This window comes from Prinia subflava, chromosome Z (assembly GCF_021018805.1).
Source record: "Prinia subflava isolate CZ2003 ecotype Zambia chromosome Z, Cam_Psub_1.2, whole genome shotgun sequence".
Classification (NCBI taxonomy): Eukaryota; Metazoa; Chordata; class Aves; order Passeriformes; family Cisticolidae; genus Prinia; species Prinia subflava.
In genome coordinates, this window is record NC_086283.1 from 45,843,746 (window position 1) to 45,870,472 (window position 26,727).

At 37.8% G+C, this 26,727-nt stretch overlaps 1 protein-coding gene across 1 annotated transcript in view; it reads left to right on the top strand.

Moving 5' to 3' along the window:
* The window catches only part of ADAMTSL1 (ADAMTS like 1), a 195,823-nt gene that overhangs the window by 94,166 nt on the left and 74,930 nt on the right, over nt 1–26,727 (top strand). Inside the window, exons 11-15 of the mRNA XM_063421603.1 lie at nt 969–1,173; nt 2,552–2,699; nt 6,600–6,684; nt 15,896–16,197; nt 21,368–21,497. Coding sequence (XP_063277673.1) covers nt 969–1,173; nt 2,552–2,699; nt 6,600–6,684; nt 15,896–16,197; nt 21,368–21,497 — 870 coding nt within the window. The remainder of the gene's footprint in view (nt 1–968; nt 1,174–2,551; nt 2,700–6,599; nt 6,685–15,895; nt 16,198–21,367; nt 21,498–26,727) is intronic.

Here is a 26,727-nt window from a genome sequence, read left to right on the forward strand (position 1 = left end):
GTAAAAAATTATTTCATTAAATGTTTCCAGGAAGGCAGAACACACATACTTCTGTACTTCAATCATGCACAGTAATATACAGGAAATAGCCACACATGAACATGGCAATGGTCCCACACCCAATCTGTGACAAGGGCTTGAATATAAGAGGCAGACTATTTTGTGTGTTCAGACATGTATATATATATAAAGGAATACATATCTTATAGAATCTGCATCACTTCAAAAAAAGAGTATTCTCATAAGTAAGCATAGCTTTTCAGAACATGCATATCTTGTTGTGAGGATTTTTCATTACATTCTCAAATAGCACTTGTAGAGGGAAACTTGGTTTCTCGGCTCCTGTCATGGCCTTAACTTTAGGGAAACAAGGTCCATCTTATTCATCCATCAGAGGACATGTATCTTACTAGTATAGTCACCTTTTTGTATTGGTAATTTCCTCTCACCTCTCTTTACTTTTTCTCTACTGAGTTGCTTTCTTGGAAAAAACACTGCTCTTTCCCTTTACGTTCTGCAAAAGGGACATCAGCCTAATAGTACACTGAGTTTCCTGTGATTTGTGACAAAGATTCCTCAGAATATGAGATATTAAGAAAATATGATAATCCCATCAATTAAAAAAAAGGGAAAAAAACCAACTAAGTTAAAGGTATTCAGATTTTCTGTGGCAATAGTAATTGGATTGGTGGGAGAGAGATTTCATATTATTAACTGTGACATGAAAGACACCAGCCATGAGCATGCTTTGCTGCTGTGGACACCTATGAAAATAGATATATTATTAATTTTTACTGATGTTACCTGGGGGGGGGGGAAAAAAAAAACAAACCACAACACCAAAACCAATAACAACTACAAAAATGCAAACAAACAACCTTGCAGATAGCAGATTATGCATTTTGGGGGTATAGGTGAGGGTGGGAACAGCAAGGGTAATATTTCCTGATGCCTCTTTGTTTTCCCAGATGGGAAAGTACACCCTGGACTGCCTGTTCTTCATCCTGTGGAGGGGGCATTCAAAGCCGCAGTGTCTCCTGTGTGGAAGAAGACATTCAGGGGCACATCAGCCCTGTGGAAGAATGGAAATGCATGTATACTCCTAAGATGCCTGTTGTCCAGCCTTGCAATATATTTGACTGTCCAAAGTGGCTTGCTCAGGAATGGTCTCCGGTAATCAGCTTAGTTTTGTTGGGTTTGTATTTAACACATTAGGGAAAATATCTTAAATTATAGCTAAGTGAGTTTTTTGAAGTAGGAACATTTATTCTTTTCTCTCATCACCAACACCTCTGTTTTAAATTATGCTATTTGTCTAACTGTAAAGTAACCACTTGGGAAAAATATATTAATAAGATAAATATGAGCAAGGAGAATGATGGAAAAATAAATCAGCTCTGTAACATTAATTTGTGATCTTCTACTAATAATAGACTAGGAATATAAGTGAAATGCACAAAAAAAAAAAACCCATAAGCATGTAATGGTATTTCTGTATTACAATATTTCAGCCATAAATTGAAACTCAGAAACATTGAGAAATTTCAGGAAGCGCATAAATCTGTAGATGACTCTGCTCTTTGATACCTGTATTTGTCTGTTCTTGACCTTTCCCTCTGTACACTTTGGAGATGTCCTTCCACAGAAGCAGTGAAATATTTTAACTTTGTCCATAAAGACATAGCTTGAACATAATTTCTCACCACCTCGGTTTCTTAACAAGTAAATTGTGGTTTAGAAGCTAGATAGTTTCCCTACAGAGGAGGTGTTCTTGACTGATTGCAAAGTGTTTGCTGATTTCCACATGAAAGCTGCTGTCCTAGAGCAAAGTAATATTGGTAACATCCGTAGCACTTCCAACTGATTGGTGGTTCTGATGGTCTCCTGTGCAACCAATTTTGAAACAGTCTGTACCAGGGGTAAAAGTTGATGAACCAGAGAAAAATAAAAATAAAAATAAAAATTTAAAATAAAATAAAATAAAATAAAATAAAATAAAATAAAATAAAATAAAATAAAATAAAATAAAATAAAATAAAATAAAATAAAATAAAATCCCACCCAAAAATAACACTTAAGAAAGTGTCTGAGAGAAGAAAGCTCAATAGTTTCTCATTCTCTTTGATGCTTTTTTCCAGAATAGCTTAAGTGTAACCCGGGTTGACACATAAGCCCCACTACTTTATCCAAGCAAAGCAGAGTGGCTCCAAATGAAATTGACAGGGTGTCATTGAGCATATTCAGTACAGGAAAGATGGCTACAAGCCAAGTAAACAACATTGCAAGAGTGACACTGCAAAAGAAGTACAGCGGCTTAATACCCAAATCAAGTAAATGTTCTGAGCAAAAAGGGGAAAAAAATTCTCTCACTCTTACAACTTATCCATAATTACCAAATATTGTTAATACTTTGTTTTCAAGATTTCTGCATCATGTTTGGCTCTCTGATGTTGCATATTACCCTTATACTTTTCAATTCTATGTGTGACTTTTTTTTTTCTCCTTTTCATTTTCTCCTGTCATGTTTTTGTTGGGTTTTTTTTCAATCCAGTGCACTGTGACCTGTGGACAAGGACTCAGATACCGTGTGGTCCTTTGCATTGACCACAGGGGGATGCATACAGGAGGCTGTAGCACTAAAACAAAGCCACACATAAAAGAGGAATGTGTTGTACCCACTCCTTGCTACAAGCCCAAAGGTAATTAGGCAGAATGTTTCTCATGCATTTTTCAGAGCTCTTCCATGTTCAGCTGTTTTGTTTCGCTCCTGGCATCACTGTTTCCACCTGCACTGAGTTATTATTTTGCACCTATCTGTTCCCGTCTGCCTGCCAGCACCTTGGAGTCAGTGCTGACCTCTTGCATCTTACAAGCTTTGGCCTTTTCATAGTTAATTTGTGGTCCAGCAGACTGAGCAATAGAAATGTAAATTTGGCTGTACTTCCACTGTTTGCATCTGAGCTAAATTTGCCCTGTGTTTTAAAATAAATTAAAATTAAATATATTAGTAATGCCTATGGTAAATAAATGTAACTGTGACCACAAAAGTCACCCTATTCATACCTTTTAGCATGAAATAAATCAGAAGCAAGCATGTCCCATCATGAGGTTCTTCTTACTATCTAGGAAAAAAAAATTGTCAGATAGCAAAATATACAACAATTTGTATAGCATTATTTTCTTATTTGAGCTTCAAATAGAGAGTAATATGAAAAAGACATAAAACCTCCATGGTTTGTTGAAAGAAAGAAGAAATATCTCTGTATTTATTTGGAGGTTCTTATGGGGTGGGAATATTAGAAAGAGACCTGGAGGTTGGGTTAGATTAACAGGCAGTGACTAGGTGCAGCAGACGTGTATTTGGTGATTTTCACAGGTATATGAGCACACATGGGACCATGCCTGTACGCAGCTCTGTTGTTACTTCTGTGCCCATATGCCGACTAACTTAGGGAAAGCTTTGGGCTACAGCATTTCATGTGGACCTAACTTTTCTAAACTGAAGATTCACTCTGCCTAAGAGGAAAACAATTCCTTTTAAAACAAGAATTGTTATCGTGAAACATATTAAGAGGACTTTTTATGACGCCCTGTAAAATAAGACTGATCCAGGATCTTGTGCTCTTCTAAGACAGGACAGTGAAACATGTAGTTTTAATTTCTGCACTAAGAGGCTGATGATAGGTAAACATGGCAAGTTTCAAGATTCCAGTTTATCATGACCATAAGAATTCACAGTATCTGCCAGGCACCAGAGTGCTGAAGCCCAGACATGGAGTCTTTGGGAAGTAATGAGTATGTTTGCACTGTATTTTACTGGCTAATATGAACTTAGACCATCCACCTTGCAAGATGGAAAAAAAAAAAAAAAAAAAAGGCAGAAAAGGGCCCTGTGACTGTGTTAGCATGACTCTGAGCCTCACACAGGAATCCAGTGGGTTTGAGATCATTCAGACAGCTGGGTTTTCCAGGGCATTGTAGGTTTATGGGGTTCATAACACAGGTAGTGCAAAATCCAGTCTGCCTGCATCCTACAGTGTTAGCAAAATGCAGCAAGACACACAAGAGGTCTTGTGTTGCAAACCATCCAAAACTGACTTCTACTTAGAAGGGTACAAAGCCAGTTAGGAAAGCTTTGCTTACCTCTATCTGTCATTAAGTATCTTCAAATGGGACTTATCAGGGAAAAAAGTAATTCAATCCTTGCTGGAGGTCCAACCTTGCAAGAGCATGGCATCTTTATCCTGCGTAAGTTCTTGTGCTGCCCTTTGCAGCACATGCATGATTAATTTCTGATTGTAGGGAGTTACTTCCATTTTTTTCACATGGAAAAGCTTTCCTGTGCAAAGCTTGGCTTACTTTGGTTTAGTTTTCCTCCTTATCTTTGTTCTGCACCACTCTCACAGTTCTCCCTTTGTAATGCAAAGAGTAATGTTTGAATATCCATATATCTGAAGGCTGAACAGTGCTTTCAGAAGAGTGTTGGATTAGATGGTATCCAGAGGTGTCATCCAAACCAAATTATTCTATTTATAGACTAGAAATTTGTCCTTTTTATTTCACACAACTAGAGCTAGAAATTCAGAGCAGTGGGGGTAACAAGGTACCTTTCATCTATTGAATTATTTAGTCCTAGACTGGGTTTTTTCATGCAGCTGGATTTAAACAAAGCAGAACACAATTCTCCAAGTTGACAGAAGCAACACAGCAAAAAATGTGGAAGTCTGTCTTCTCACACACTCTACAAAAAAGAAATAGAAGGAAAATTGCTCATGTAATTTATTTCATTTTAGTTTATTCAAGCTCTAAGGCACTTTATGTTGCACCAATAATGGGAAAAATAGAATATCACTATATTAAGTAATGATTTTCAGTTTTTATAGAGAATATATATTCATCTAATACAACTTTCTGTGTAATATAAGATGCACGTTTTTACTGGAAATGTTTTAGAAAAGAAAAGATTTTACTTTTATCTCCAAAGGTAAGAATTTTTCCTTAGCATATGTTAGAAGTGCTTTTTTTCATGTTTCTGTCAAAGCATACTGTACAACATCAACATTTCTAATCCTCTAACAATTTTTACAGTGTAGATGATAATTAACTACACCTGTAAAAAATGAAAGGTTATTTTAAAAGTCACAAAACAGGTTACATTAGACAATAATTTTACTTTTTACAAGCCCTTTCCATCTAAGCAAAAAAAATCACAGATGTGACTTTCCAAAACCCATAAAATAAACTGTAGAACATATACATAGAAGTATTTCCTACATATTCTGGATGTAATCATAAAATATAGTAAAATATAGACTAAACTAAGAGCCGTGATGGCAAACATTCATCCTTAAATGGCACTAATATGTTAGGTGAGCTTGGCAAGATGTTTTTAAGATAGAGGAATAGCAATCCTATTAGTGTCCCTCTTTTCCTGTTAATAACTGTTAACAAGTTTTCCTGTTAATAACTTGCAGGAAATTTGCATGACTGAAATTGCAGTAGGTGTGCAGTCAAATTATAGGTCATTGTTCCTCTGCGATACAACTGAGAGATGTGAAATGTTCATTGTTCTGCACAACAGAGCCACAGAAAATTCCTGACTATTCTGAGTGATATTAACCTGCTCCTGTTGGCAACTACAAGTCCATCCTTACACAAACCCAAAAGGCTTAGGTGATTTGTGAGTGGCAAATATGTTTGGCTCTGGTTCTCTTTAGTGGTGTGAGTCTCACTGCCCTTTGTGGGTTTTTTCCCCTGATCCTAGCCCAGAACGTTCTGTTGAAGTGCAGAGAACCTTCTCAGCGTTTAGTGCCAAATTTGCTCTTGCTTTATACCCCTGTAGAGCTGAAACAGCCTTCATCTCATCTGCTCCACTCTGACACTGCATGAAAGTGGAGTTTGGCTTGCAAAGCACAGGCCTGCACTCCCCAGAGCAGAGCAGCTCATTACCCTGTGTGGACATCCTGAAGGGGAAGAAAAGCAGCTCCACTGTTTTCCATCAGGAATGACAGAAAAAGAATCGAGCTCATTTTTTAAAATCCACAGAGCTGATGAACTGATAAACAGAGTTGAAAAGCATAACTGGGCCATTTAATTATAGTTTTCCTGAGTATCACTCATCAAAGCAGGATTTTCTTTATTTTTGTAATTTACCAAAACCAATCTCAGCATGTCTTCTGAAATTTAAAGGTAAATACAGGGATGTTACACATTTTGCCTTGTGTAATGGAGGCCTGTTACACTTGCAATTTTCCATCCAAAAAAGTACTTTACAAAGTGTCTACTTTTACAGTCCTATTGTATAGTCTGAAAGGTGACAATTTTAATTTGCCTGTCTGGCTTTAGAGCACTATAGACCTTCTACCTGCAACGGTGAAATATCTGGCCGTATAATCTTGTAAGCGATATAGTCCAGGTGATGACAGAGTTTGTTTCTCTCCCCTGTGTTCTCGCTTCTCTTTTTCTTCTTTTTGCTCAGCCTCCATGTGTGTGAAGGCACCCATGCACCACACGCATGCCTGGTGAGCACAGGGAGGGTGGCACACATAGCAGCGTTACTGCATGCTTTCTATTTTCACATGCTTGTGTTTGCTCCATAGAGAAACTTCCCGTGGAAGCAAAGCTGCCATGGTATAAGCAGGCTCAAGAGCTGGAGGAAGGAACAGCTGTGTCTGAAGAACCCTCGTAAGTCTCAAAAATTTGCTTACAACAGGTTCTCGTAGTGTGATTCTGAGAAGCTGTGGTTGCTCACTCCCTGGAGGTGTTCAAGGCCAGGCTGGATGAGGCCCTGAGCAATCTGGTCTAGTGGAAGGTGTCCCTGCCCACAGCACGTGGGGCGGAAACTAGAGGACCTCTGAGGTCCTTTTCCAATCCAAAGCCCTCTGTGTATCTCTGTTTCCATATGGGAACCTGGGACTTGTGCAGAACTTGCACAATCTCTTGAAAGTATTTGGCCTCTGTTAGAGTACAAAGGATGAACCCAGCCCTGTGGAAATCCATGGTCTTAAGGCTCTATCATACTTAGGTGCAAAGTGACATGTTTCAAGAGGGTAAATGCAGATTTAATTTAAGCAAATGTACACATTTTATATAAGGTCATTACAAGAATATTCTAATAGAAGTTCATCTACCAATGTATTTATATGTTCTCTATTACCACTATATCTTCACAGCTCGGCAGCTGTACTTATTTTCTCAATACCCCAGTGAAGTAACAGGTAAAACAAAGCTGCCAGTGATGATCCCCTCTTGCCTTTTTCCCCAAGGAAAAGCATAGTAACAGCAAAACAAAGGTATAAATTTTAGCAGAAAATAAACTGGAATCCTGTGATGCACATCACAAAAGCCTGGAGCTTTTGAGACTGAGAAATTATAAGTACCCTTATGTTTTATTATAAGTACTTACTACATTTTAGATGTTTTTGTCTGAAACTGTGATAAATCCATGTTACAATTGCAATTTCCGTACACAGTGTTCATCAATATCCAGTTTCTTGTGTCTGAGCACATGGAATTTTTTATTACAACTGCAACTATGTATTACATTAAAAAACTTTTTTAATATTTAATATTAATAATGTTAATAGGTTAATAATTGAAGTTTTGGCATGACTTATATTAAGTACTTAGAAATTGGAGCATTGCAAGAGACTTGCAAATATATGGAATAAGTCCTTCAAAATGAAAAAAATCTCCAGCTGCCATATGTATAAATACATATATATGTATACAGAAAACATGTATATATAAAACAAATATATGTACACAGAAGCATTTACACACACATATACACAGACAAATGTACGTTCATATGTGTTTATATATATTAGTAGCAGCTATCAGTATAGTACAATGAAATCTTTATCTGCTTCCAGAGTTCCATAGATTTTAGAGGTTGATTAATTCAGAGTCAAAGCCTAGAAAATTTGATATCTGTGGATATAATAATTTTTCATTTGTAAAGTGCATTTTATTGTGATTTTTCTCATGACTGTGATAAATTACTTAGTTCAAAGTGTATTTATCAACCTGTAAAGAAACCTTGAGAACACATATGAAATAGGAACAATACTGATGTGCTGTTATGTGGTCATATTCAGAATAATTTGTTACACTAAGAAATTTTTGATCAGTTTTGTGAACAAGGTTGATTGCACTGTAGAATAAGAGTATAGGTATAAACATATGTGTGTGTATACTTATATGGGTATATGTAGCTTTAAAATTAACAATGAGGGATTCGTAGAGAGAAGGCATAACCTGTTGTTTATAATGAAGTGTATTTTAGTAAAATATTTTGGAAAACCTTATGGGTATGTAACTTGTGATACTAAAACAGTCTTTGAGAGATCTAAAGGGAAAGGGGTTTAAGAATTTCAAATTGTTTTCAAATGCAGTTATGACACCTCCATACTTTATGTCACTGCCGTGCTGCATTGAGGGCCCTGTTCTGCAGACTACTGCATCTACTGCAAGGCTCCAGTGATGCCAGTGGGATACTATTATCCCTGTCATGTACAGTGGACCACAGTCCAGGCTAGGCTCAGTCTGCCATGAGGTGACATTTCCTATACTTGTTTTCTCCCTGCAAGGCAGACCTCTAGGAGCATTTCTAATCTTTATTTTAGACAGATGAGAAACCGACTTAATATAAGTTCAAGTACAGATTTTTATGTGTTGACTAACAGGAAGAATAAAGAGCATGAAGTCAGGGTCGTCACACAATCTTTCCCAAAGCTTGGAGATGCCTTGAGTTTAGTTTAGAATGATTTTTGGTGATAAGGCAGGAGACAGGAAAACCAAATAAAAACTTAGAAAATTTGTGCTGGAAGAATCATCCATGCAATTCCCATTTGTAAACAGTAACATCCATCTGCATCTTGGTCCAGAATGTCTAATCTGTTTCAGAAATCTTGAGCAGTGAATGTCTGCCTAAAATTGGTTTCAGTGCCTCACTATTAATATTGTTTTTCATTAATGCCTGACTTTAAACATTTATTCATTTTATGTCCTGATTATTAGATTCAAAAACTGTGTGTAACAATATAAAGAAGGAGAAAACCAGTTAGATAAAACTCACCAAAATACAAGGAACAATCAGCTTTGGGGCCAGCTTTATAGCATCATTTCATTCAGCTGTGTTGGGATTTCAACACACCAAGAGCAAGGTGTATCCCCTGATAATGCACCTCCTGGCCAGCTCTTCTGCAGCTGTGCAGAGACACAGTGTAATACTCTATGGCCCACCACCCTTACAGATGTCAGGCTACCACCCACATATTTTGGCTGATGAATCATTGTTCTGGAGTGTAGGCACATGGTAATTGAGGCTTGTAACAGTTGAGAGCTTTTTAATGTTGGATCAGGCACTAGCTGGTGTAGGACTGTGTGTGACGTGGTCAGCTATTTTGCTGACTGTGGACTAATCAAAATGTGAGCAGCTGTGGGGCAGGAGGAGCAGCAGAAGGCCTCCAGGGGCATGGTGAGACAGGTGCTGAAGAGGCAGCGTTTTGTTCATAACTGCTTTTACTTTAAATTGCAGCAATGGGAGTGTCTTCAGGCAAGCTATGCTTATATGATTTTTCTATTTACTCTGTTGGTGCGGTAATTACCAATTTCATTACTCCACCTAGGCAGACATCAGCAAGGACTCATTCTTTTCCCCCGCTTTATCTGAGGCTCTTGCCAAGCTTTTTTATGCCACCAAGTCCCTGACTGTCCCCATTTTCCTCTACAGACAGGGCCATTCTTCATAGCCAATCTTCCCTGACCACTGTGACCCTTTCTCCCTTATCCTTCCTTGGGCAAAGAAAACAAACCTCATCTATAAGCAATTTTATTGTCTTTCTCAAACTTTATATTTGGTTAGAAGTTTAAAAGCTAAAACTCAAAATTTTCAGCATATCTCTTCTATGAACTGAGTTCTCACATTTGTGAATCTCTCTATTGCTGTCTTCTGATTTTAACTTTCTATTGAATATTATTTTTGTTATGAAATTGCATACCATGATTTATAAAGCTACAGTATTTCTCATATACTATCCTTCCACCTGTAATTTATGATCATTCTCTCATGTGTGCTGCCAGAGCACCAGATGCTGCAATTTTATTCCATCTGTATATAATGCCTTCCATTATTTATATCTTCAGGAATTTCTAATGCAAGCAAGACTTACAGTTGAATTTTCTCTGTATATGTCTATCTGTCAGTTGCCTTCCTCTTGTTTCAGTAATGTCTGAATTTATTACTCTTAACTGATTCTGACAGAGGTGTAAAATTATCGCGGAGAATTTTACTCCTCTGTCAAACTTGGTTGATATTCTTCAGGAAATTCAGTGGAAGAGTTTTCCACATGTGTCACTGAAATAAAAAACTGAGTAGAATTCCTCAGTTAAAAGAAAAGTTTTTAAAGGAGTTCAGTCCTTCAAAGATAGCAGAGAATCCACTTGGGCACTCAGCCTTCAAATGTTAAATGTTTCTTTATTGGTTCTGCTGCTCAAAGAATTAATCACAACCAATTCAGCTGCTTCAAGTCTAGAGGGAATAGTTATGTTTGTGTTGTCTGATCTACTGCACCCCTAAATAGGATCAATTAAAAATTAATTGCTGACAGAACTACTACGAAATATTGCATGTTGGTAACAAAGTATTGTAATCTTTGTCAGAACAAATGTTTAAGATGAGAAGGCCCTGCTGTCCTGCATTGAGGTGCACGTTGTTCTCCTATTGCTGTCCATCCCTGAAGTGACCATTCACCAGGTATTAGAAATGTTATCTGAGGAAGGAGCCACCATCTCTTTCTGTCTGACCTTTTCCACTAGAATTCATTACACCAGTACAGTGTGACAGCCAGAGTTAGAAAGAATAGCAGTAAAGATTTAAAATCACGGGGATTTCTATGTATGAGATTGCATTCGTGAGTAGTGGAGGGTTTCTTAAAAGACTCCTGTCTAACCTTTGAAAAATGCTTTTGTATGTTAACACCATATTCCGCTTTTAACACACTGCCATAAATAACCCTGGTGCTAGCCAAAAAGAAAAGGCAGGGGCAGGGGGGAGATGGCAGAATGATGAGGGAGGGGGCAAACAATAATATCTGGATGCCAGATGGCACCATCATAATGATGGGGCCAGTTCAGTAAAAAACAAGGGAAATTCCTCACTGCACTAGCAGGGGTGATAAAGCCCTCAGGGAATTGGATATGGACAGACACACTAGTGTGGCAGAGGCACTCAGTCTCTCTTTCTTACTTTTCAGTAGGTATTTATGTTTGTAAAGACACATAAGCTATTTTAATTTGATTTTCCTTCTTGAACAATTTCCATCATGTTCTTGGTACCTGATTCACAGGTTAGTAAGTTTAAAATTTCCTATTACAGCTGTACTTTAAAAGTAAAGCATGTTATGATTGTTAAATTGCCAAAAAAGAAGATAGTGAGGACATATATAGATTCATCTACTGGACCATTGCTTGTCCTCTTTAAATTTACTTAGTGAAGAGGAGGAAGAAGGTGTAGGGAAACTTCTTTGTATTGAGATCTGATATATGTGGTTGGTCAAAGGGAAGGTCAGCAATGCAGCAGGCACACATTAGGTAATGATTTCTATCTACTCATTCAAGGACCCACTACACACAGTCACAACTACTTAGGATTTATATGTAATAAAAATACAGGACAGAAACAATTATCTTTCCTTGTGGAGAAAGGCAGTAGTGAATGAAAAGCACCAATAGCATCAATTAAAGAGACAAACATGAAGAGAAAATTATGTTCAAACAACTTAAAAGAAACTATAGAGGGAGAGAACGGAATCACTCTGATTGGTATTGGACCTATGCAGCTGCCTCTAGTGTTAATACTCTTACACATGGAGCCTGATATTTTATTGATAAGTGGTAATGACCACTGTTTCCTGTCTCTGAACAATGACCCCAGCAGCCATCCAGTGCTGTATGTGAGCGTCCTGTGGTGTTACCCATGCCTTAAAACCTGTGGAAGGGTGGCATTTCCTGGAGGAAAAAGATGGATCTGCATTTCAGCTCAAGACAAGGAGTCTGGAAGTCTGTGCTCAGTTCTAGATCTATCACAGAAAATTCCCAAGCCTTTAAAGAAGTCACTGAACGTTCCATTTCGCCAGTAGTATCTGAGTTTAGACACCTTAAAAGATGGGTGTCTCTGCCTTAGAATGCTCAGTCCCACTGATACGTGCATGTCTCAAAACCTCATATTTTATCTAAGCCATGGATTTAACCAGTGGTGGTTTAGAACGAACAGACAAACAAAGCAAGAGGGAAAAAAAGCAACAAACAAAAAAACCCACTAAGCAATAAAAATTAAGGGCAATATGTAATTATGTAGCAGTGAAGAAAATTAGCTGTTTTTCTTCATAGCTCAAAGCACACCGGTATGCATAGGCTTGTTTTTCCTTCATAACACATATTGTAAGAACCCAAGTTCTAGACAGAAGAGGCTGTTGCTACATACATCAAGGGTTTTGAAAACCTCCAAAACACTCATCAGAGCTCTCTGTGGGTCTCATACTGAACCCACTGTGACCTGCTGTGAAAGGTCTCCCACTGCTGAGCACTGACATTGTCTTCTTATTTCTCTTCTGACTTCCCCAGTTGTGTAGATGTAGATGTAGATGGAAGGGCATATTCATCAGTCCTTAGCAAAGGAATGAGTTATTGCCTTTGTATTGTTCATTTTTATTATAGGGACAATTATTACTGTGGGATTTAATTAAACAATGTGGAATGACAACTGAAACATGTCAGTCATTTCCCATTTTTCAAAAAACTACTTCTCAGTATATCTATTCCACTGCTTCCATTTTCCAAGTAGATCAGAGGTTAACATACAGAAATGCCTAATGCTGATCAGTGGAAGATGAGCTATATGGAGGACAAGTAACTTCAAATCCATGACCTGTCTTCTTTTTTTATTAATATACTTTTTGTGGTTTGTGCTCACCATTTGGCAACATTTGTCATTAATGACGGTACAAAGATATTTGAAAGCCTTTATAATTTTCTGGTGTTAGCAGGACTGAAAATTCCTAAACATTGTATATTTATGTTATACATTCACATTATATAAATGCTCCATTTTTAATGACAGTCACTATATGGAGATTTCTTTGCTGGGTTTTCTTGAGTTTCCCCTCTTTCTACTTTTAACTCTTCTGATTCTGCTAGTTTTCTCTTTCTCAGCTAACAGTTATATTAGAATTAAATCACATTTCCAAAGTTCGGACTTAAATGGTGAAATCGGGCCGAGATAGCTGAAAAAATACTATTTCCTGAAGGTGTTTTATTATTTTCATTATGAGTTGCTGACTCAACTGAAATTATATAATACATGGCATTTATAGATCAAGTCTCATTTCAAAAAGGATCCAGTCTTCTTTAGTAATGTTCTTAATTTTGTTTTGTGTCCTCTCCCTTTTTCCCCATGTTTGTATGTATGATACACATCATGTGTAAATATTCCAAGCATTTGAACTATCTCTGTTTTTCTAAATGAATAATTTTAATACTTTGCAGAATATATCCCCTTTTGGTTTGGAGTACAGCAGGTCTTCAACGAAGCAAAGTCACACAATGATTTACAGTGTTCAAAAATATAAGGAAGACAGATTCTGAAGAGGACCAGGACCTTTTTTTTTTTTTCCATAATCTGATTAGGGTTTCTACCTTTCAGTTTTCCAGGTTAAGAAGTTGTACATTTCAGATAGTCAAAATATCTAAATCACAGTGGCTGATGCAAACTGCTAATCTCTGACAGGCGATTTTCCACATCAAAATAGAACTACAGCAGCGGCAGTCTTAGAGTGTCTGTATTGCTAAAGAGTATAACCCTCTGAAAATGAAAGCTGTCATCTTCGAAACAAGACTGATATTTTAAGTTAAAATGTCATAAGAGTAGGAAAATGTAATCAGTTTCCATCATTAGTTTCCCAAAAGCTTTGCTCCTGAAAGAATTCACGCCATCTTTGTAGCAGCATGATAAATATTTTCAAATTTTATAATAATATCTACAATTCATTTCTTCCCTTTCCATTACTTTCTGTGTATAGTGCTTGTAGCAGATGTCAGGTTTATACCAAGATGTTATAAAAACATCTTGGTATAAACCACAAAATGTGGGTGAAGAGATGCACACTCCCTGCTCCAAAAGACGGTAATGTTCCACTCAGGGATCCTGATATATACAACCTGGGAAAACACTACCTTCCCTTTTAGGTTTTGGAATTTCTTTAACTTCAGCATGGAGGGAAAGTCCTTTTGTCGACTAGAGAAAAGCAGTGGGTGAAAGGGAGAAGAGTGTAAAAATATTTTCAAAGATGCTGATCACAAAACTAAATTTTCCTTTTCTTCCTATCAAAACTGTTCATGGGATTCCCAAGGTAATAAATGAGTTTGGTAGAGCCCCAGACCACAGTAGCAAGAGACAGGTATAATGCCTTCAGCCCTGGGCAAAGCTGTCCAGCTCTGGTGTGGCTTATCAAAATAAAGACCAAAGGAAGAGGAATACTGTCAGTGCCATCCAAGTTTGCGTGAATAATACATCCCAAAAGCTGAGTTTGCAGAAGTAGACAGATTCCAAAAGCTTACTGTTAGTGAGGGAGTCTTATCAGCAGGAAGTGTTCATGTGAGGTTCAGCAAGGATCGGTGCCAGATCCAACTATCCATTCTTTTGTTCTTGAAGTATAACAACAACCCTTTCCTTAGAACTTGCCTGTGGCAGAAAGTTTGGAAGAATGGCCAATGGCGAAGGCAAGCAAGTCAAATAAAGCTGTCTAAATTACCCTGTATTCATAACTTTAGTGCTCCAGTACCACTGATATCAGGTATCAAAGTCTAGGTATTGCAGATTACAGAGTGCCCTGAACCTATTGTTTCTGGATATACTTAGGAGGCATCTTAGTTCAACATGAGCTCAGCAAACCAAGGTGTGTTACATTACTGTGACAAACTAGCAGTGACGAGGTATAGAGTTGAATGTGAATCTTAGGCTTGATAACTTTGAGTAAAACGCTAATCCTATTTCTAGCACTGACAGTGAAAAAGCAGCAACAACTGAGAGAAACTGAGAAATTACTCCACTGTTGAGGAAAATAATGAGAGATGGAATTCAGTCTGTTTTATTGTAATGACAGCTGCAAAGTGCTTTTAATAAAATATTCACGGAATTCCAGTAGGAAAAATTTGGAGCATATAAGGGTTACTGATCAGAAAAACAAGTGCAACAGATAAAAAAATCCACAACAGAAACTAAAGACTGTTGTTGGTTTGTTCATTTTTTAATGAAAGTTAAATGACCTAGGGAAATAATTTTTTTTTTGTAATTTTTTTAATTTAAATTTAAAAATTTAAAAGAAAAAGAAACCAAACAACAAAAAACAGGCTAAAGAAATTATGAATTCTCTTTGCCTTTTGCCAGCTTCAAACTAGAACTTAAAGACAGTTGCTGTGACACAAGAACAATAATTGAAATTATTTTCCATGTAGTCCTGCAATTACCTGATAACAGCAGCCCGCTCAATACTCACTAGCGATAAAAAATTAACTAAGGCGAAGATCATCTAGGTTGAATACTTGCAAAAGGTAGCTTGTGGGACCATGTACATTGGGAGATTGCTGGATGCCTTGCGTTGAGACATTTTAGAGTCAGAGTGGGGTGTTACAAGGATTTGTCTTTCTTCTTGGATACGAGGAGACCCACCACTGAGTTTTCAATAGAACCTCCTATGTGTGTTTTTTCATAAACGTATGATGAGACGAAGTACTTGTTTTTCATTAAATACAATTTGGCCTGGGTAGTACTATCCTGATTTTGCTCCCCTGGTAATTTGTCGGCATAACTTGCCTTACTCTATTCCTCTTACAGGTTTATTCCTGAGGCTTGGTCCAGCTGTAGTGTCACCTGTGGAGTAGGCAGCCAGATGCGGCTTGTGAAATGTCAAGTGCTCCTCTCTTTCTCTCAGTCTGTGGCTGATCTGCCCATTGATGAGTGTGAAGGTCCCAAACCTGTGTCCCAGAGAGCCTGTTACAGTGGTCCCTGCAGTGGGGAGGCGACGGAATACACCCCAGAGGAGACTCAGCTTTTGTATGGCAGCTTGCAGGAGTTTGATGAGCTCTATGACTGGGAATATGAGGGCTTTACAGAGTGCTCAGAGTCCTGTGGGAGAGGTAAGTGCAAAATGTTTCTGTGCTGGATTTGCTTTCTTTCTTCAAGTGTGGGCTTGGCACTTAATACCCAAAGACATGCTGTTTTGCTATGGCTAGTTAGAATCATGGAATTGTTTAGAAAGGAAATAAAACTTTAAGATTGTTGAGTCCAAATCCCATGTGCACAACATATTTTAGCCCAGGACTTCCAGCTCTGTGCTCAGACTGTCACTAAAAGTGCTCAGTTATCATATATTTCTGTTTCCTACATCAGCTGATCACCCAAAGGCAATCATCAAAAAAAGGTAAATGTTAAAGGAGTGTGGTGGCACATGCTAACAATCACATATCATTTTTAGTTCTTATCTCTTGGTTTCCTCTGTACAAGCGAAAACACATGGAAGTAAATTGTCCTCCCATAACAGATGAAATAAATAATGGATATTTTAAGGGCTCAGCTGTTCCCTAACTCCTATCAATAAGGGACATGAGCTCCAATCCCAGCGCAAAAGAAAACTTTTGGCAAAATGACACTATTGATGTAGTTGTCTAAAAGAAGCAGGCTTGGCAATTGTAGTTTCTCAAAGTTAATCAATTTCTTGGGTTGCATATTCTATAGACCGTTAACACATGTTTCCAACATAGATTTTTTTCCCCATCGTTTTGTTTAACTAGTTCTGAAAAATACATCCAGTCCAGTATTTTTTTTTAATTAAACCTAGATTTTTCCAGCTCTTGTCTTTTTACTTTACAACTTTCAGGCAATTTAAGAAAGGATTACTATAGAAAAATACAAAACATGTACTTTAGAACTGAAAACAATTCAGCACTTTATGAGTTAATAATCTGTGCAGTTTCACAGGTAATCAGTTACAGCCTTGAAAACCACAATTAGCAAATAATGCAAAGGTTTACTTTTAGTTTGCTGATGGTAGTCAATGTTTACAGCACTTCACAGCTGTTAGACCATTGACACTTCAGCTTTGTTTCCTACACAAAAAAAAAAAGTGACTTTAGTGTGTTCTAAGTGGTGACAAACACTGATCTTACAGGAGTAAATGTTGTGTGTTGACGTTACTGTCAAACAGTAACAATTTATCACATTTTACTGTGACTACCAAAACCTGAACAGTTCCTAGAAATATCCTCTTGAAATGAAGTAATGACTTAGAATATAGAGCTTATGCTTGCATTTTTCAAATGTAGCTCACAGAGACTGATTTTGGGAGATATTTTCTTTATAAATTTAATCTTTTTACCAATTGTCAGCAAAACTTTTTAGCCAAGATTTCTTTTTGTCCGATATCAACTTCAAATTTGCCAGATTAGCAGATGATAAGTCAGATATTTTTGTAGCCGTAGGTGCAAGACTGGGTAAACTAATTTTATTGGTTTTAGAGTCTTGGGAGAAGAAACTGGATAGATGCAGAAGTAACCTTTCACCTCCCAGAAGCAGCAACCAGAAGGAATGAGTTAGCCATATAGTCTGCTGCTGGTGGCTTCATTTCCCAGAGCTGTCATCAAATATCACGTAACAATTATTCTATCCTGGTAGATATAAACACAGAAATTCTCATTTGATGGTGTTTTGAAAGTGAAATACTGCCTGAATTCATATCCCACCATTACACATTTTTATACTGTGATTTCCTATTGAGAACTGATTTTTTTTTCCAATGAAAGCAATTTTAAAGCAGATAGCTTTTGTTCTAATAATATTGTGCAGTAAATAGTGTTTTGAATTCAATTACTTGGCAAATGAACTTCCTGAAATTCATATAGCTGTTTTAATTATCTCTGTGGTGTGGAACTTATGGTATATGATTAAAAGGTTTTATACTCTCTAAATGTTTGGTGACCTATCCTAATTTAAATCTTGTAACTATTTGCCACATTGACCTATCAAAAATAGAAGGATGGTTGTTATCATTATGCTGAGACACACTGTTGTGAGATTCAAGAGGAAGCTGAAGAAAGTGATTCTGACCACATTTTTTACTGCTGGAGCAAGCCAGATTTGTTGTTATTGTTGTTCTTTCTGTCACAAGCTATTAAAGCCGAAAACTATCAATAAATATTCTTACAACCATATTCAGACAAGAACCGTTTCCTTTGATATCTATGCTGGGAGGCAAGATTACTGGTTTTACCAAGACCTTTCAAAGATAAAAATAAATTTTAATAGACAGAGTACAATGCCTGTAGTATGGACAGGAATTGTTGAAATTGCAATCAGAGATGACGTAGATGAGAGAAATAAGCATGAGATATGAACTTACTGGGATACTGGTTGGATACTGAAAACTGAAGAACAGCTTGGCTGTATGAATTTCATAACGTAAAACCATTAGCACAAGAAATGGAGAAAAGGTTGAAATCAATACCTCGTAGTCATCACTTTTCAGTAGTCAGCATTGAAGCAGACAATGGAAAAGTGTTAAATTGACAACAATTGGTCAAGCACTCATTAGTGACACCCTTCAGAGAGCAGAAACTGAATCTGTGTAGGTACACTCAATTTACAAAATTTTATCTGAGAAGGACATACAGAGGGTGAGTGAGCTGTGTGCCTAGCAAACAGAAACATGTCAATCAGCATGTGGCAGGAATCACTTGGTTTTTTCCACAGAGTTTGGAAAAATACTTTCATGGCTTCCATACCTCTGGATCAGCAGTCCTTCTTTCCTGGCTTCATCAAATTAGTCTTGGTGTCAGGCCTGCACTGATGTTCCACGCAAAAGGGAGACCAGTAATTTGAACACAGCGCCATTTCCCATCAGGTAGAGAACCACTTCTGTTCTTCAGCCAGGAGCATTCCATTCTGGAGAATCCATATGCCAGTGTTTGCTGCACACAATGTGACTCCACACACAAGAGAAAAATTATTGAACTAGAAAAATAATGAACATGACAGGGTAGTGAACATCTTGATCATGTATATAAGTTTTGTAAGTTCCTTTTCCTATAAATCACTACCATTTGTTCTATCTTTTTCCTAAATCTTTTGAGAAATGACTTGAATAGCAAAATTGAAAATATGGGGCCATCTTGTAAAGAAGGAAACCCCAACAGCATTGGCTGACTACAGGGACTTTGGTAATTTTGATATTGGTGTCCATGTCCCAAATTGTCAAATTTCTTTATTTTTCAGTACCTGGTATTTGGGAGACTAGCTGCATAGTCTTGTGTCATGATCTTAATAGGATTACACACAGAGAAGCAAAAAAAAATGGTTAACAAGCCTCTTTTCTGAAGGGCTCAGTCTATACTTAGATGAAGGAGAATGAATCTGTGAATAATATTAGGAATACAGGAACTATGATATACATATAATATATATAGCACGTTGGTTTTCCTAAAGGATATGAAATAATTTTTTTGCCTAATGACGTGCTCTGGAATTAGAAACGGCAAAAAATATTGTTATCTTTGTGACTGCTTTTGGAGGTCTTTAAGGTCTTACAACATTTTGTTTTGGTTTGGGTTTTTTCCCTTTCACATTAGTGTCTTAAAAAATAGTGAGATATTTTGGGAAAGTGTTGTTTTTTGAAACCGCAGTGTAATTGTTGGGAGTTGAACTATTCTTTTCCTAATTCAGGACGCAGGAATGAATGTAAAAAGCATGCTTTCATTGTATTTGAACCACTGTGGATTAGATTCTCAGGAAGTTCAGGCCAATTGTTATCCTCAGACCCCTTTATATCCATGGGGGAAATAGATCCTTTCTTATCCAGTCCTCTTCCCTGTGGCATGTAATGTTGCAATCCCTGATGTTCTAGCTTTCTAACCTAGTGATCCAAAAAGCCTGTGATACCCCTAGTCATAGAAAAAGTGAGAGTAACTGGTATGCCATAGATGCATAAGGATTTTGGATTTTGGATTTGACAAGGAATTTCTAAGTTAAACCGTAATAATCGAATCTTCCAGCTTCTCTTAGTCTCCACAGCTACTGTTCTTTCCCAGCTCTCTGTAATCCATTCTTTCCCAGCTCTGACATATACTCTGCAGGTTCGCATCTCTAGTTTGGGTGCAGGCCCATGGATGCAGAAGAGTAAACTGAGAAGAGCTGAATTGTCTGACCATGTTTTACTTTGCTTTTGCATGTGTAGAAGTTGTACTGTTGATTAAAATATCACATATGAAAGCCATGGCCATCTTCACACCTTAGCCTGCTTGACCTGAGAGATAAAGTGCTTCATTGCACTTTATGCAAAATGAGAAAATGAGAGCACTGAACAATTTTCTGTCCAGGGAGGTGAGCAGTTCTCAGGGTTGCTGTTCCCTGAGGTAATAAGGTTTTTTGTCTTCTCTTTGCTTTAAGTGTTTCACGCCGGAGGCAGAGACGACAAGCTGAGTCCTCCAGTGCATGTTTCCAAGGTTGTTTATTCTTCATTACCTCAGTTCTTTTTCAGCTCTGCCAGGCCTCCCTGGCAGGGTACCTTATCTTAGTTCTTTCTCAGCTCTGCAAGGCATCCCCAGCAGAGCAGGACTTGTGGTGGACTGGGGTGGATCAGAGAGCCCCAAGGTCCCCTTGACCCAACCACCATCCAAAACGTACTTTTTATTTACAAAATTTTACTAATGCCTACTACCTATGCTAATATGTGGTTTCTACTCTAAACTAATCTCTAAATCCAACTCAGCAAAAGATGGGGGACGAGAACAAGAACAAGGAGCACAGGGGCCACTCCCCAATTCTTCCATCTTGTCTCTTCAACCCCACATACTAAAAATCCTAGATTCTACATTTACATTCTATGATGAACTAAATACTACTTATTTTGAATTCTCTCAGCTTGTGATTCTTCATACAATCTGGGCATTCACTCCCATGGACAGGGATCAGAGGCAGCGTCCTCCTGGACACTGTGTGAGGCTGGCTGACCCCCTGGTACAGATCCCAGACCCCCCTGTCTGGTCTCCAAACCCTCCAGGGTGGCCAGAGGGATGTTCTAGACTCTGACAAGCAGTGAAGGAACCCATGGACTATTCATTGCAGCACTGAGACACCTTTCAGAGAGACTGAAAGCAGTGACAAGTGTACCGCTGGGGCTGCAGCCCCAGAGCTGCCAGCCCGAGGCCGGGTGCCACCCCGTGCTGCAGCCCTGCTGGTCCTGTTGGGCCCACCCCTGACCTTGGCTGCCCCTGCAGGTACACAGACCTGGGTGTGACCTTTATTTGTTGTGTGCAGGTGTCCAGGAGGCTGTGGTGACCTGTCTGAACAAACAAACTAGGGAGATTGTGGACGAAACACTGTGTGTTGGCAGCCGTCGTCCTCCACAGCTGCTGAAGGCCTGTAGCCTGGACCCCTGCCCTCCAAGGTAGGCATAATTTTAAGTGACCCCAAACTCTACTACCTTTCAGTCTGGAGACACACACTGCCTCAAGTATGCATTTCCTAGACTGCAAGGCTTACATCCTCTTCCTGTCACAATCATATTGACCAGGAAGTACAAAGCAGAAGTAGAGACCAAAGGGCAAACTTTAGACTATTTACCTCTTCAAGTCCTTCAAGTACACAGTACAGTTTATGGATTGGCTTTATCTCACTCAGAGTTTTTTCTGTTTTAAAGAGACTTCTCAAGCCTCCCCTCTCAGAAAAGGTTTTGCAGAACCTGCTTGTCTCTGGCCTCAGGCAGTTTCCACAATCATGACCCTAAAACCAGCAGATCTTTCTCTGCAGAGATTCACATCTGCACCCTCTACAACAGAAAATAGCTGTTAGGACATTCTTATGGTTTATTTCAATAGGGGCTGTCAAGTCTATAAGATGTACTGTATACACACTGTCTTTTTTTCCCAGCTGGTGCATGTGCTCCATTGTGACACTGCAGCAGATTTTAAATACATCGATGTATAACTTTGGACTGTTTAAAACACTCAGCGCTGTCCAGGTGGTAGATATACCTTAGAGCATTTATTGATAGTTTTATGTATGATCTAAAAGACAACATGCTACAAAGAGGTATGTTGTTATGAATAATAGTAAATTTGGGATACACAGAGAAGGTTCACATTAAAAATCAAAGATGGCCAGCATGAAATAACAATAAGAACATAAATAACAGTTTGGTTGGAAATCAGGATTTTGAATTTGTGACAAGCAGATTCAAATAGATTGAAATTTCTTTACCAGAGCATTACAATTGCTTATGAGGATACTGCAAGCCTAACTTTGTTAAATTGTCTTTATTGCTGGATATAACACACAAATACTATAGAAATGTTTTAAATTTACTTTGTAGTAAATTTAAACTGGAACTGTTGTGGTAATTCATAGGTAAAAGCATCACTGATGCTGAGAGTGCATTGCAGAAGATTGATCAACCACAAATTCAGACATGAAAAATAAGTACTCAGTAGTTAAGAAAAAACAAAGCACATTCATGTAGGCCAGTACTTATGTGACTTATGTTGCAAAAGTAATCTGAGTAGTTTCATGAATGCTTCCTGAATTAATCTGCGTGATTATCCATAGCACTGTGGTAACCTTGTTACCAGAGTGGAGCTAGTTTAAAGCAGCCACAGATGTGCATTTCCCTCCATAAATTACAAGAGGATCATACTGTAGGTGAGAATCAGCCTGTGAAGCAGAGATGAAGCCTGTGAAACAGGGATTGATGCAGAGGGGGAAGACTAAGTAGCTGTAATCCAACCCTAGGGCTGCAGCCAAGGAGAGGGGAAATTACTCTCTCCCCAGTATATACAACTTCTCTTCTGAAGCCCCCTCAGTCTGGAGGAAATTGCCTGTCTGCAGGCCCAGGATAAAGAACAGCATGTATTCTGCAAAACAGGTCCTCTGGTCAGAGCAGGTAGGCCTGCAGACTGCAGGCAGAGTGGCTAATGGAAATAGAGGCAACAAGGCAAGTTGATGTGTCCCCCAGGCAGGTTATGATGGGATAATTACCTTATTTCCTTCAACTTCCTGAAGTGCTGCACCTACCAATGTAACTGTGTTAAATACAATGGTATATTAATAAAACAGATAGTGTGCAAAAATTTCGTGCTTTATAATCATTATTTACAGCCACTTTAATACTCTTTTTAAAAGGAAAAAAATAAAGGATTATTTATTTAAATTAGGATTTTCTCTTTGTTTAAATCATAAGATACTTCATAATTCTAACTCAAGAAATTTTGATCCAGGAGTGTGATGGAAATTTAGGCTAAAATCATGTCCTTATGTATGCTGATGAAGGCATTTCTACCCACTGACAAGTCCAAAAATTCACTGTGGCTGTGAACTTAGATCTCTTCTACAGGAGTTTCCAAAATCTGTGAAGCATTGATACTTCCCAGAGCTCTTGCCGATGACTTATAGAGAGAGCTGGCTGGTCTTACAGTGTTGGCTCTTCTCTCTGTTTTCCAGCTGCTTAAGTGCATTAACAGAAGCTAAAATTATAAAAACCACTTTCCTAAAATATTTTTGATGTGTGAGTGACTGCTGGAGCATGCAATTGTTGTGGGTAGAGGAGGCATTCCACTGAAAAGACAACTGAGATAATGATGAATGTCTTGGTAGGCAAGGAAATATTGTCCACAGCATGAAGAAAAGGCTGAGGAGTCTTGCCCAAGAGAATAAAAATTCTCTCCTATTATATTTAGAGGAATAATCCCAGTGACAGTTCTTGAACCTAAACAGCCCAGCATACCCAGAATTTAATGCTTATGTCTAAAATTTAGTACAATTAAAGATCTCTCTTAGCTGTAGAGGGAGAACATTTAAATGTTAGAACTTCAAAGCTTATGTTGCTATAGCTACAAGCATTTTTGGTTACAGATTGAGGCTACTCTGTCATCTCTTAAATTGTAAACAATTGTTTTAGCTGTTTTACTATAGATAGACAAAAGCACTGTACTACAGAATCTCATCAGCCTTTCTGGAGTGTCAAAAGACATGGACCTCAAGAAAAATACTGTAAAAGTAGTAGGTGAAGAGTAATTTCATTCTGGTTTTGATCTGTCTTTTTTCTTTTGGACCTTTTAGAAGAATGATACTAAAAGGTTACTGTTCTGTTCATCTGAATAGTTCAGGTGAACTGTTACTGTTCATTTTGCTCCTTACTGAAAATAGATGTGGATAGACTAGAAAACTTCATTACTCACTTAATACTTGAAATTAACCTACGGTATCATCAGCCTTTTCAATCCCTAATTGCCCTGGTCTGTCTTGGAACAGAATATGGTAAAAGGTAGAAAATACTGGCAATATACTTCACATTTATGAAAACACTGAGAGGTGATGGTGCTTGTACAGCAGCTGAAAATGCTTTGAAATTTTCTTTGGAATTCTGGCTTAATATCTTAGCACACTACTATTCTGGGTACATGGAAGAGAGACAAAAACTAAACCACAGAAATCTGTCTTCAAATAGTCACAGCTGTATGGAGACAGAAAAATCTCATATTTAAAATTCTTACAGAAGAAAGCTTAAGACTCAGGAAGAGCTGCACACAAAAAAATTGGAAGATTTCTTCCTCATTCTAATCACAACTGAGTCTCCTGGGGTTTCAGATTTTGTTGAGAGTTTTTGCTTATTGCTTCAAGAACAATAGCAGAAAAAGAGTCCAGATCCTTTTCTTCTGGAAAACAGTGTAACAAAATTTCCCATTTTGAACTGAATTAAGAAAATGGGAAACACTGCAGAGCTGATTGCTAAGTTGGGAGCTAACAGCTGACTTTCAACACAATAGTTACCGAGTAAAATTTATCATTAGCTTAGTTTAATATTTCTAGAAAAAGGATATATCTGTTTTTGATGTACTTGGAGAGTCAGCATGCTTTCTAAAGGAAAGAGAGGAATGAAGACTACCACAATTTTAATTCAGTCATTCAGTTACTTAATTTGTGTCAGTCAAGCTGTACCACTTGAAGAATTACATTGCAATAACTGAGCAGAGCACAATCTTCCAGAAGTTAACTCAGAATAGCTGTTTAATGTCTAGAAGTTTCTTCTCTAAGTGAAAAAAAACAAAAGGAAATATCACTCAGTTTCGCTAATTGCTATGTTTGTGTTCTAAATTACCAAAAAAACAATTAAAAGAACCCTGTTTCAATGCTAGCTTGGCTGTTTTCAACAAAAAAATGACTCGCATCCAAAATGTGTCTTTTCCTCACCCTCCACAGCCTGAATTACTGGCAGTCATCATCTAATCAGATATAATTGCGCTTGTTTATATGAGCAACAGCATGAGCACCTCATGGTGAGCCAACAACCTCCACCAAAGGGGTGAAAGAGAATGTTGTAACTCTGTTATTAATTATAACTGCTCAATAATTTGGTCAATGTGTGTTGAAAAGATTTGGTAAACATGTATGGAGTAGTGAAGAGACAATCAAAGCAATGGAAACCAGATGGTTGAAAATGGAGGAAATTACAGGCAATTTTTACAGCTTTGTTCATGAATATTTTCAAAACTGAACTTTTATTTCTGTGCTACAAAGAACAGCTGAATTCCACAAAATGAAGAAAATAAAAAAGAAGAAAAAGCAGATGGTTCTAGGAATAGCACACAATTTCATGCCAGCACTCTCCCTTTACCCCTTCAAGCCTCTATAGTTTGCAAGAAAAGATAGGAATCCATCTAAGTGGTTCTGATACCTGACCAAAAAGATAAACGTTGCCTGAGTTAGTCTGGGCTGTACCTCATTGGATGGGAGTTTCTTTTCTCTGTTTTTTTCTTTTGTTCTGTGTCAGATTTATGTTTCTGTGGTGAATCACCTGTTATTATTTTAATATTTATTTGGTAAATGTGGTGTTGTCATCTGTTTTGCTCTATTTCCCAGCTAAAGTTAAACTATAAAAGATAAAAAATATCAACATGATTTTCAATTCATTAGATTGGTGATAGGTCAGACTTAGTGTAAGGCATGCTCCCATCAACAATCTGAAATTAATTCAATATGTGTGAAAGGGCCAGAGCCTTCTCTAATCTATTAAAGGTGACCTATGTGTGCAAGGGCATGCAGATGTGTTTTGCATTGGCAGAGTGAAATATTAAAGCATCTCTGTCTAGTTCATGAAAAAGGTTAAAAGGTCTGCAAGTCCTTATGTCTACAGATATTGCACTATAGTCTTACTGGCAGGGGATACCACTTCTTGTTATTATCAAAAACTAACAGTCCTTGCAGTTTGGGGTTTATTTTAGAACGGTAAGTTAGAATCAGCATTAATGAGGCAAAGATATTATTACCATCTCTTTGTGACATAGACAGGTTTTCAAATCCTCACAAACAAGTGATATATTTTTTTAGATGGGATTTAGGCCTATTTAGGCCTATTTAGGCATTTAGGTCTATTTTTAGCTGAACTGCATTGAGAATATCTTTGAGAGCCTCTTAAGATGTAGCCTACAGAGCCTCCTGGGATCACAGACCACAGTTTGAACTGTGGTGGAAGGGGCTGGAGAATCAGACATTAGAAGAGATACGCTATCGCACAGGGCAGATTCACCCTTATTTGAAGCCTTTAGTTTGAGAAACGTCTTAGATAGAAGTCATGGACTTGGTGAGGGAATCATGAGGTCATTTATTCCCTAGCTTTACTATGC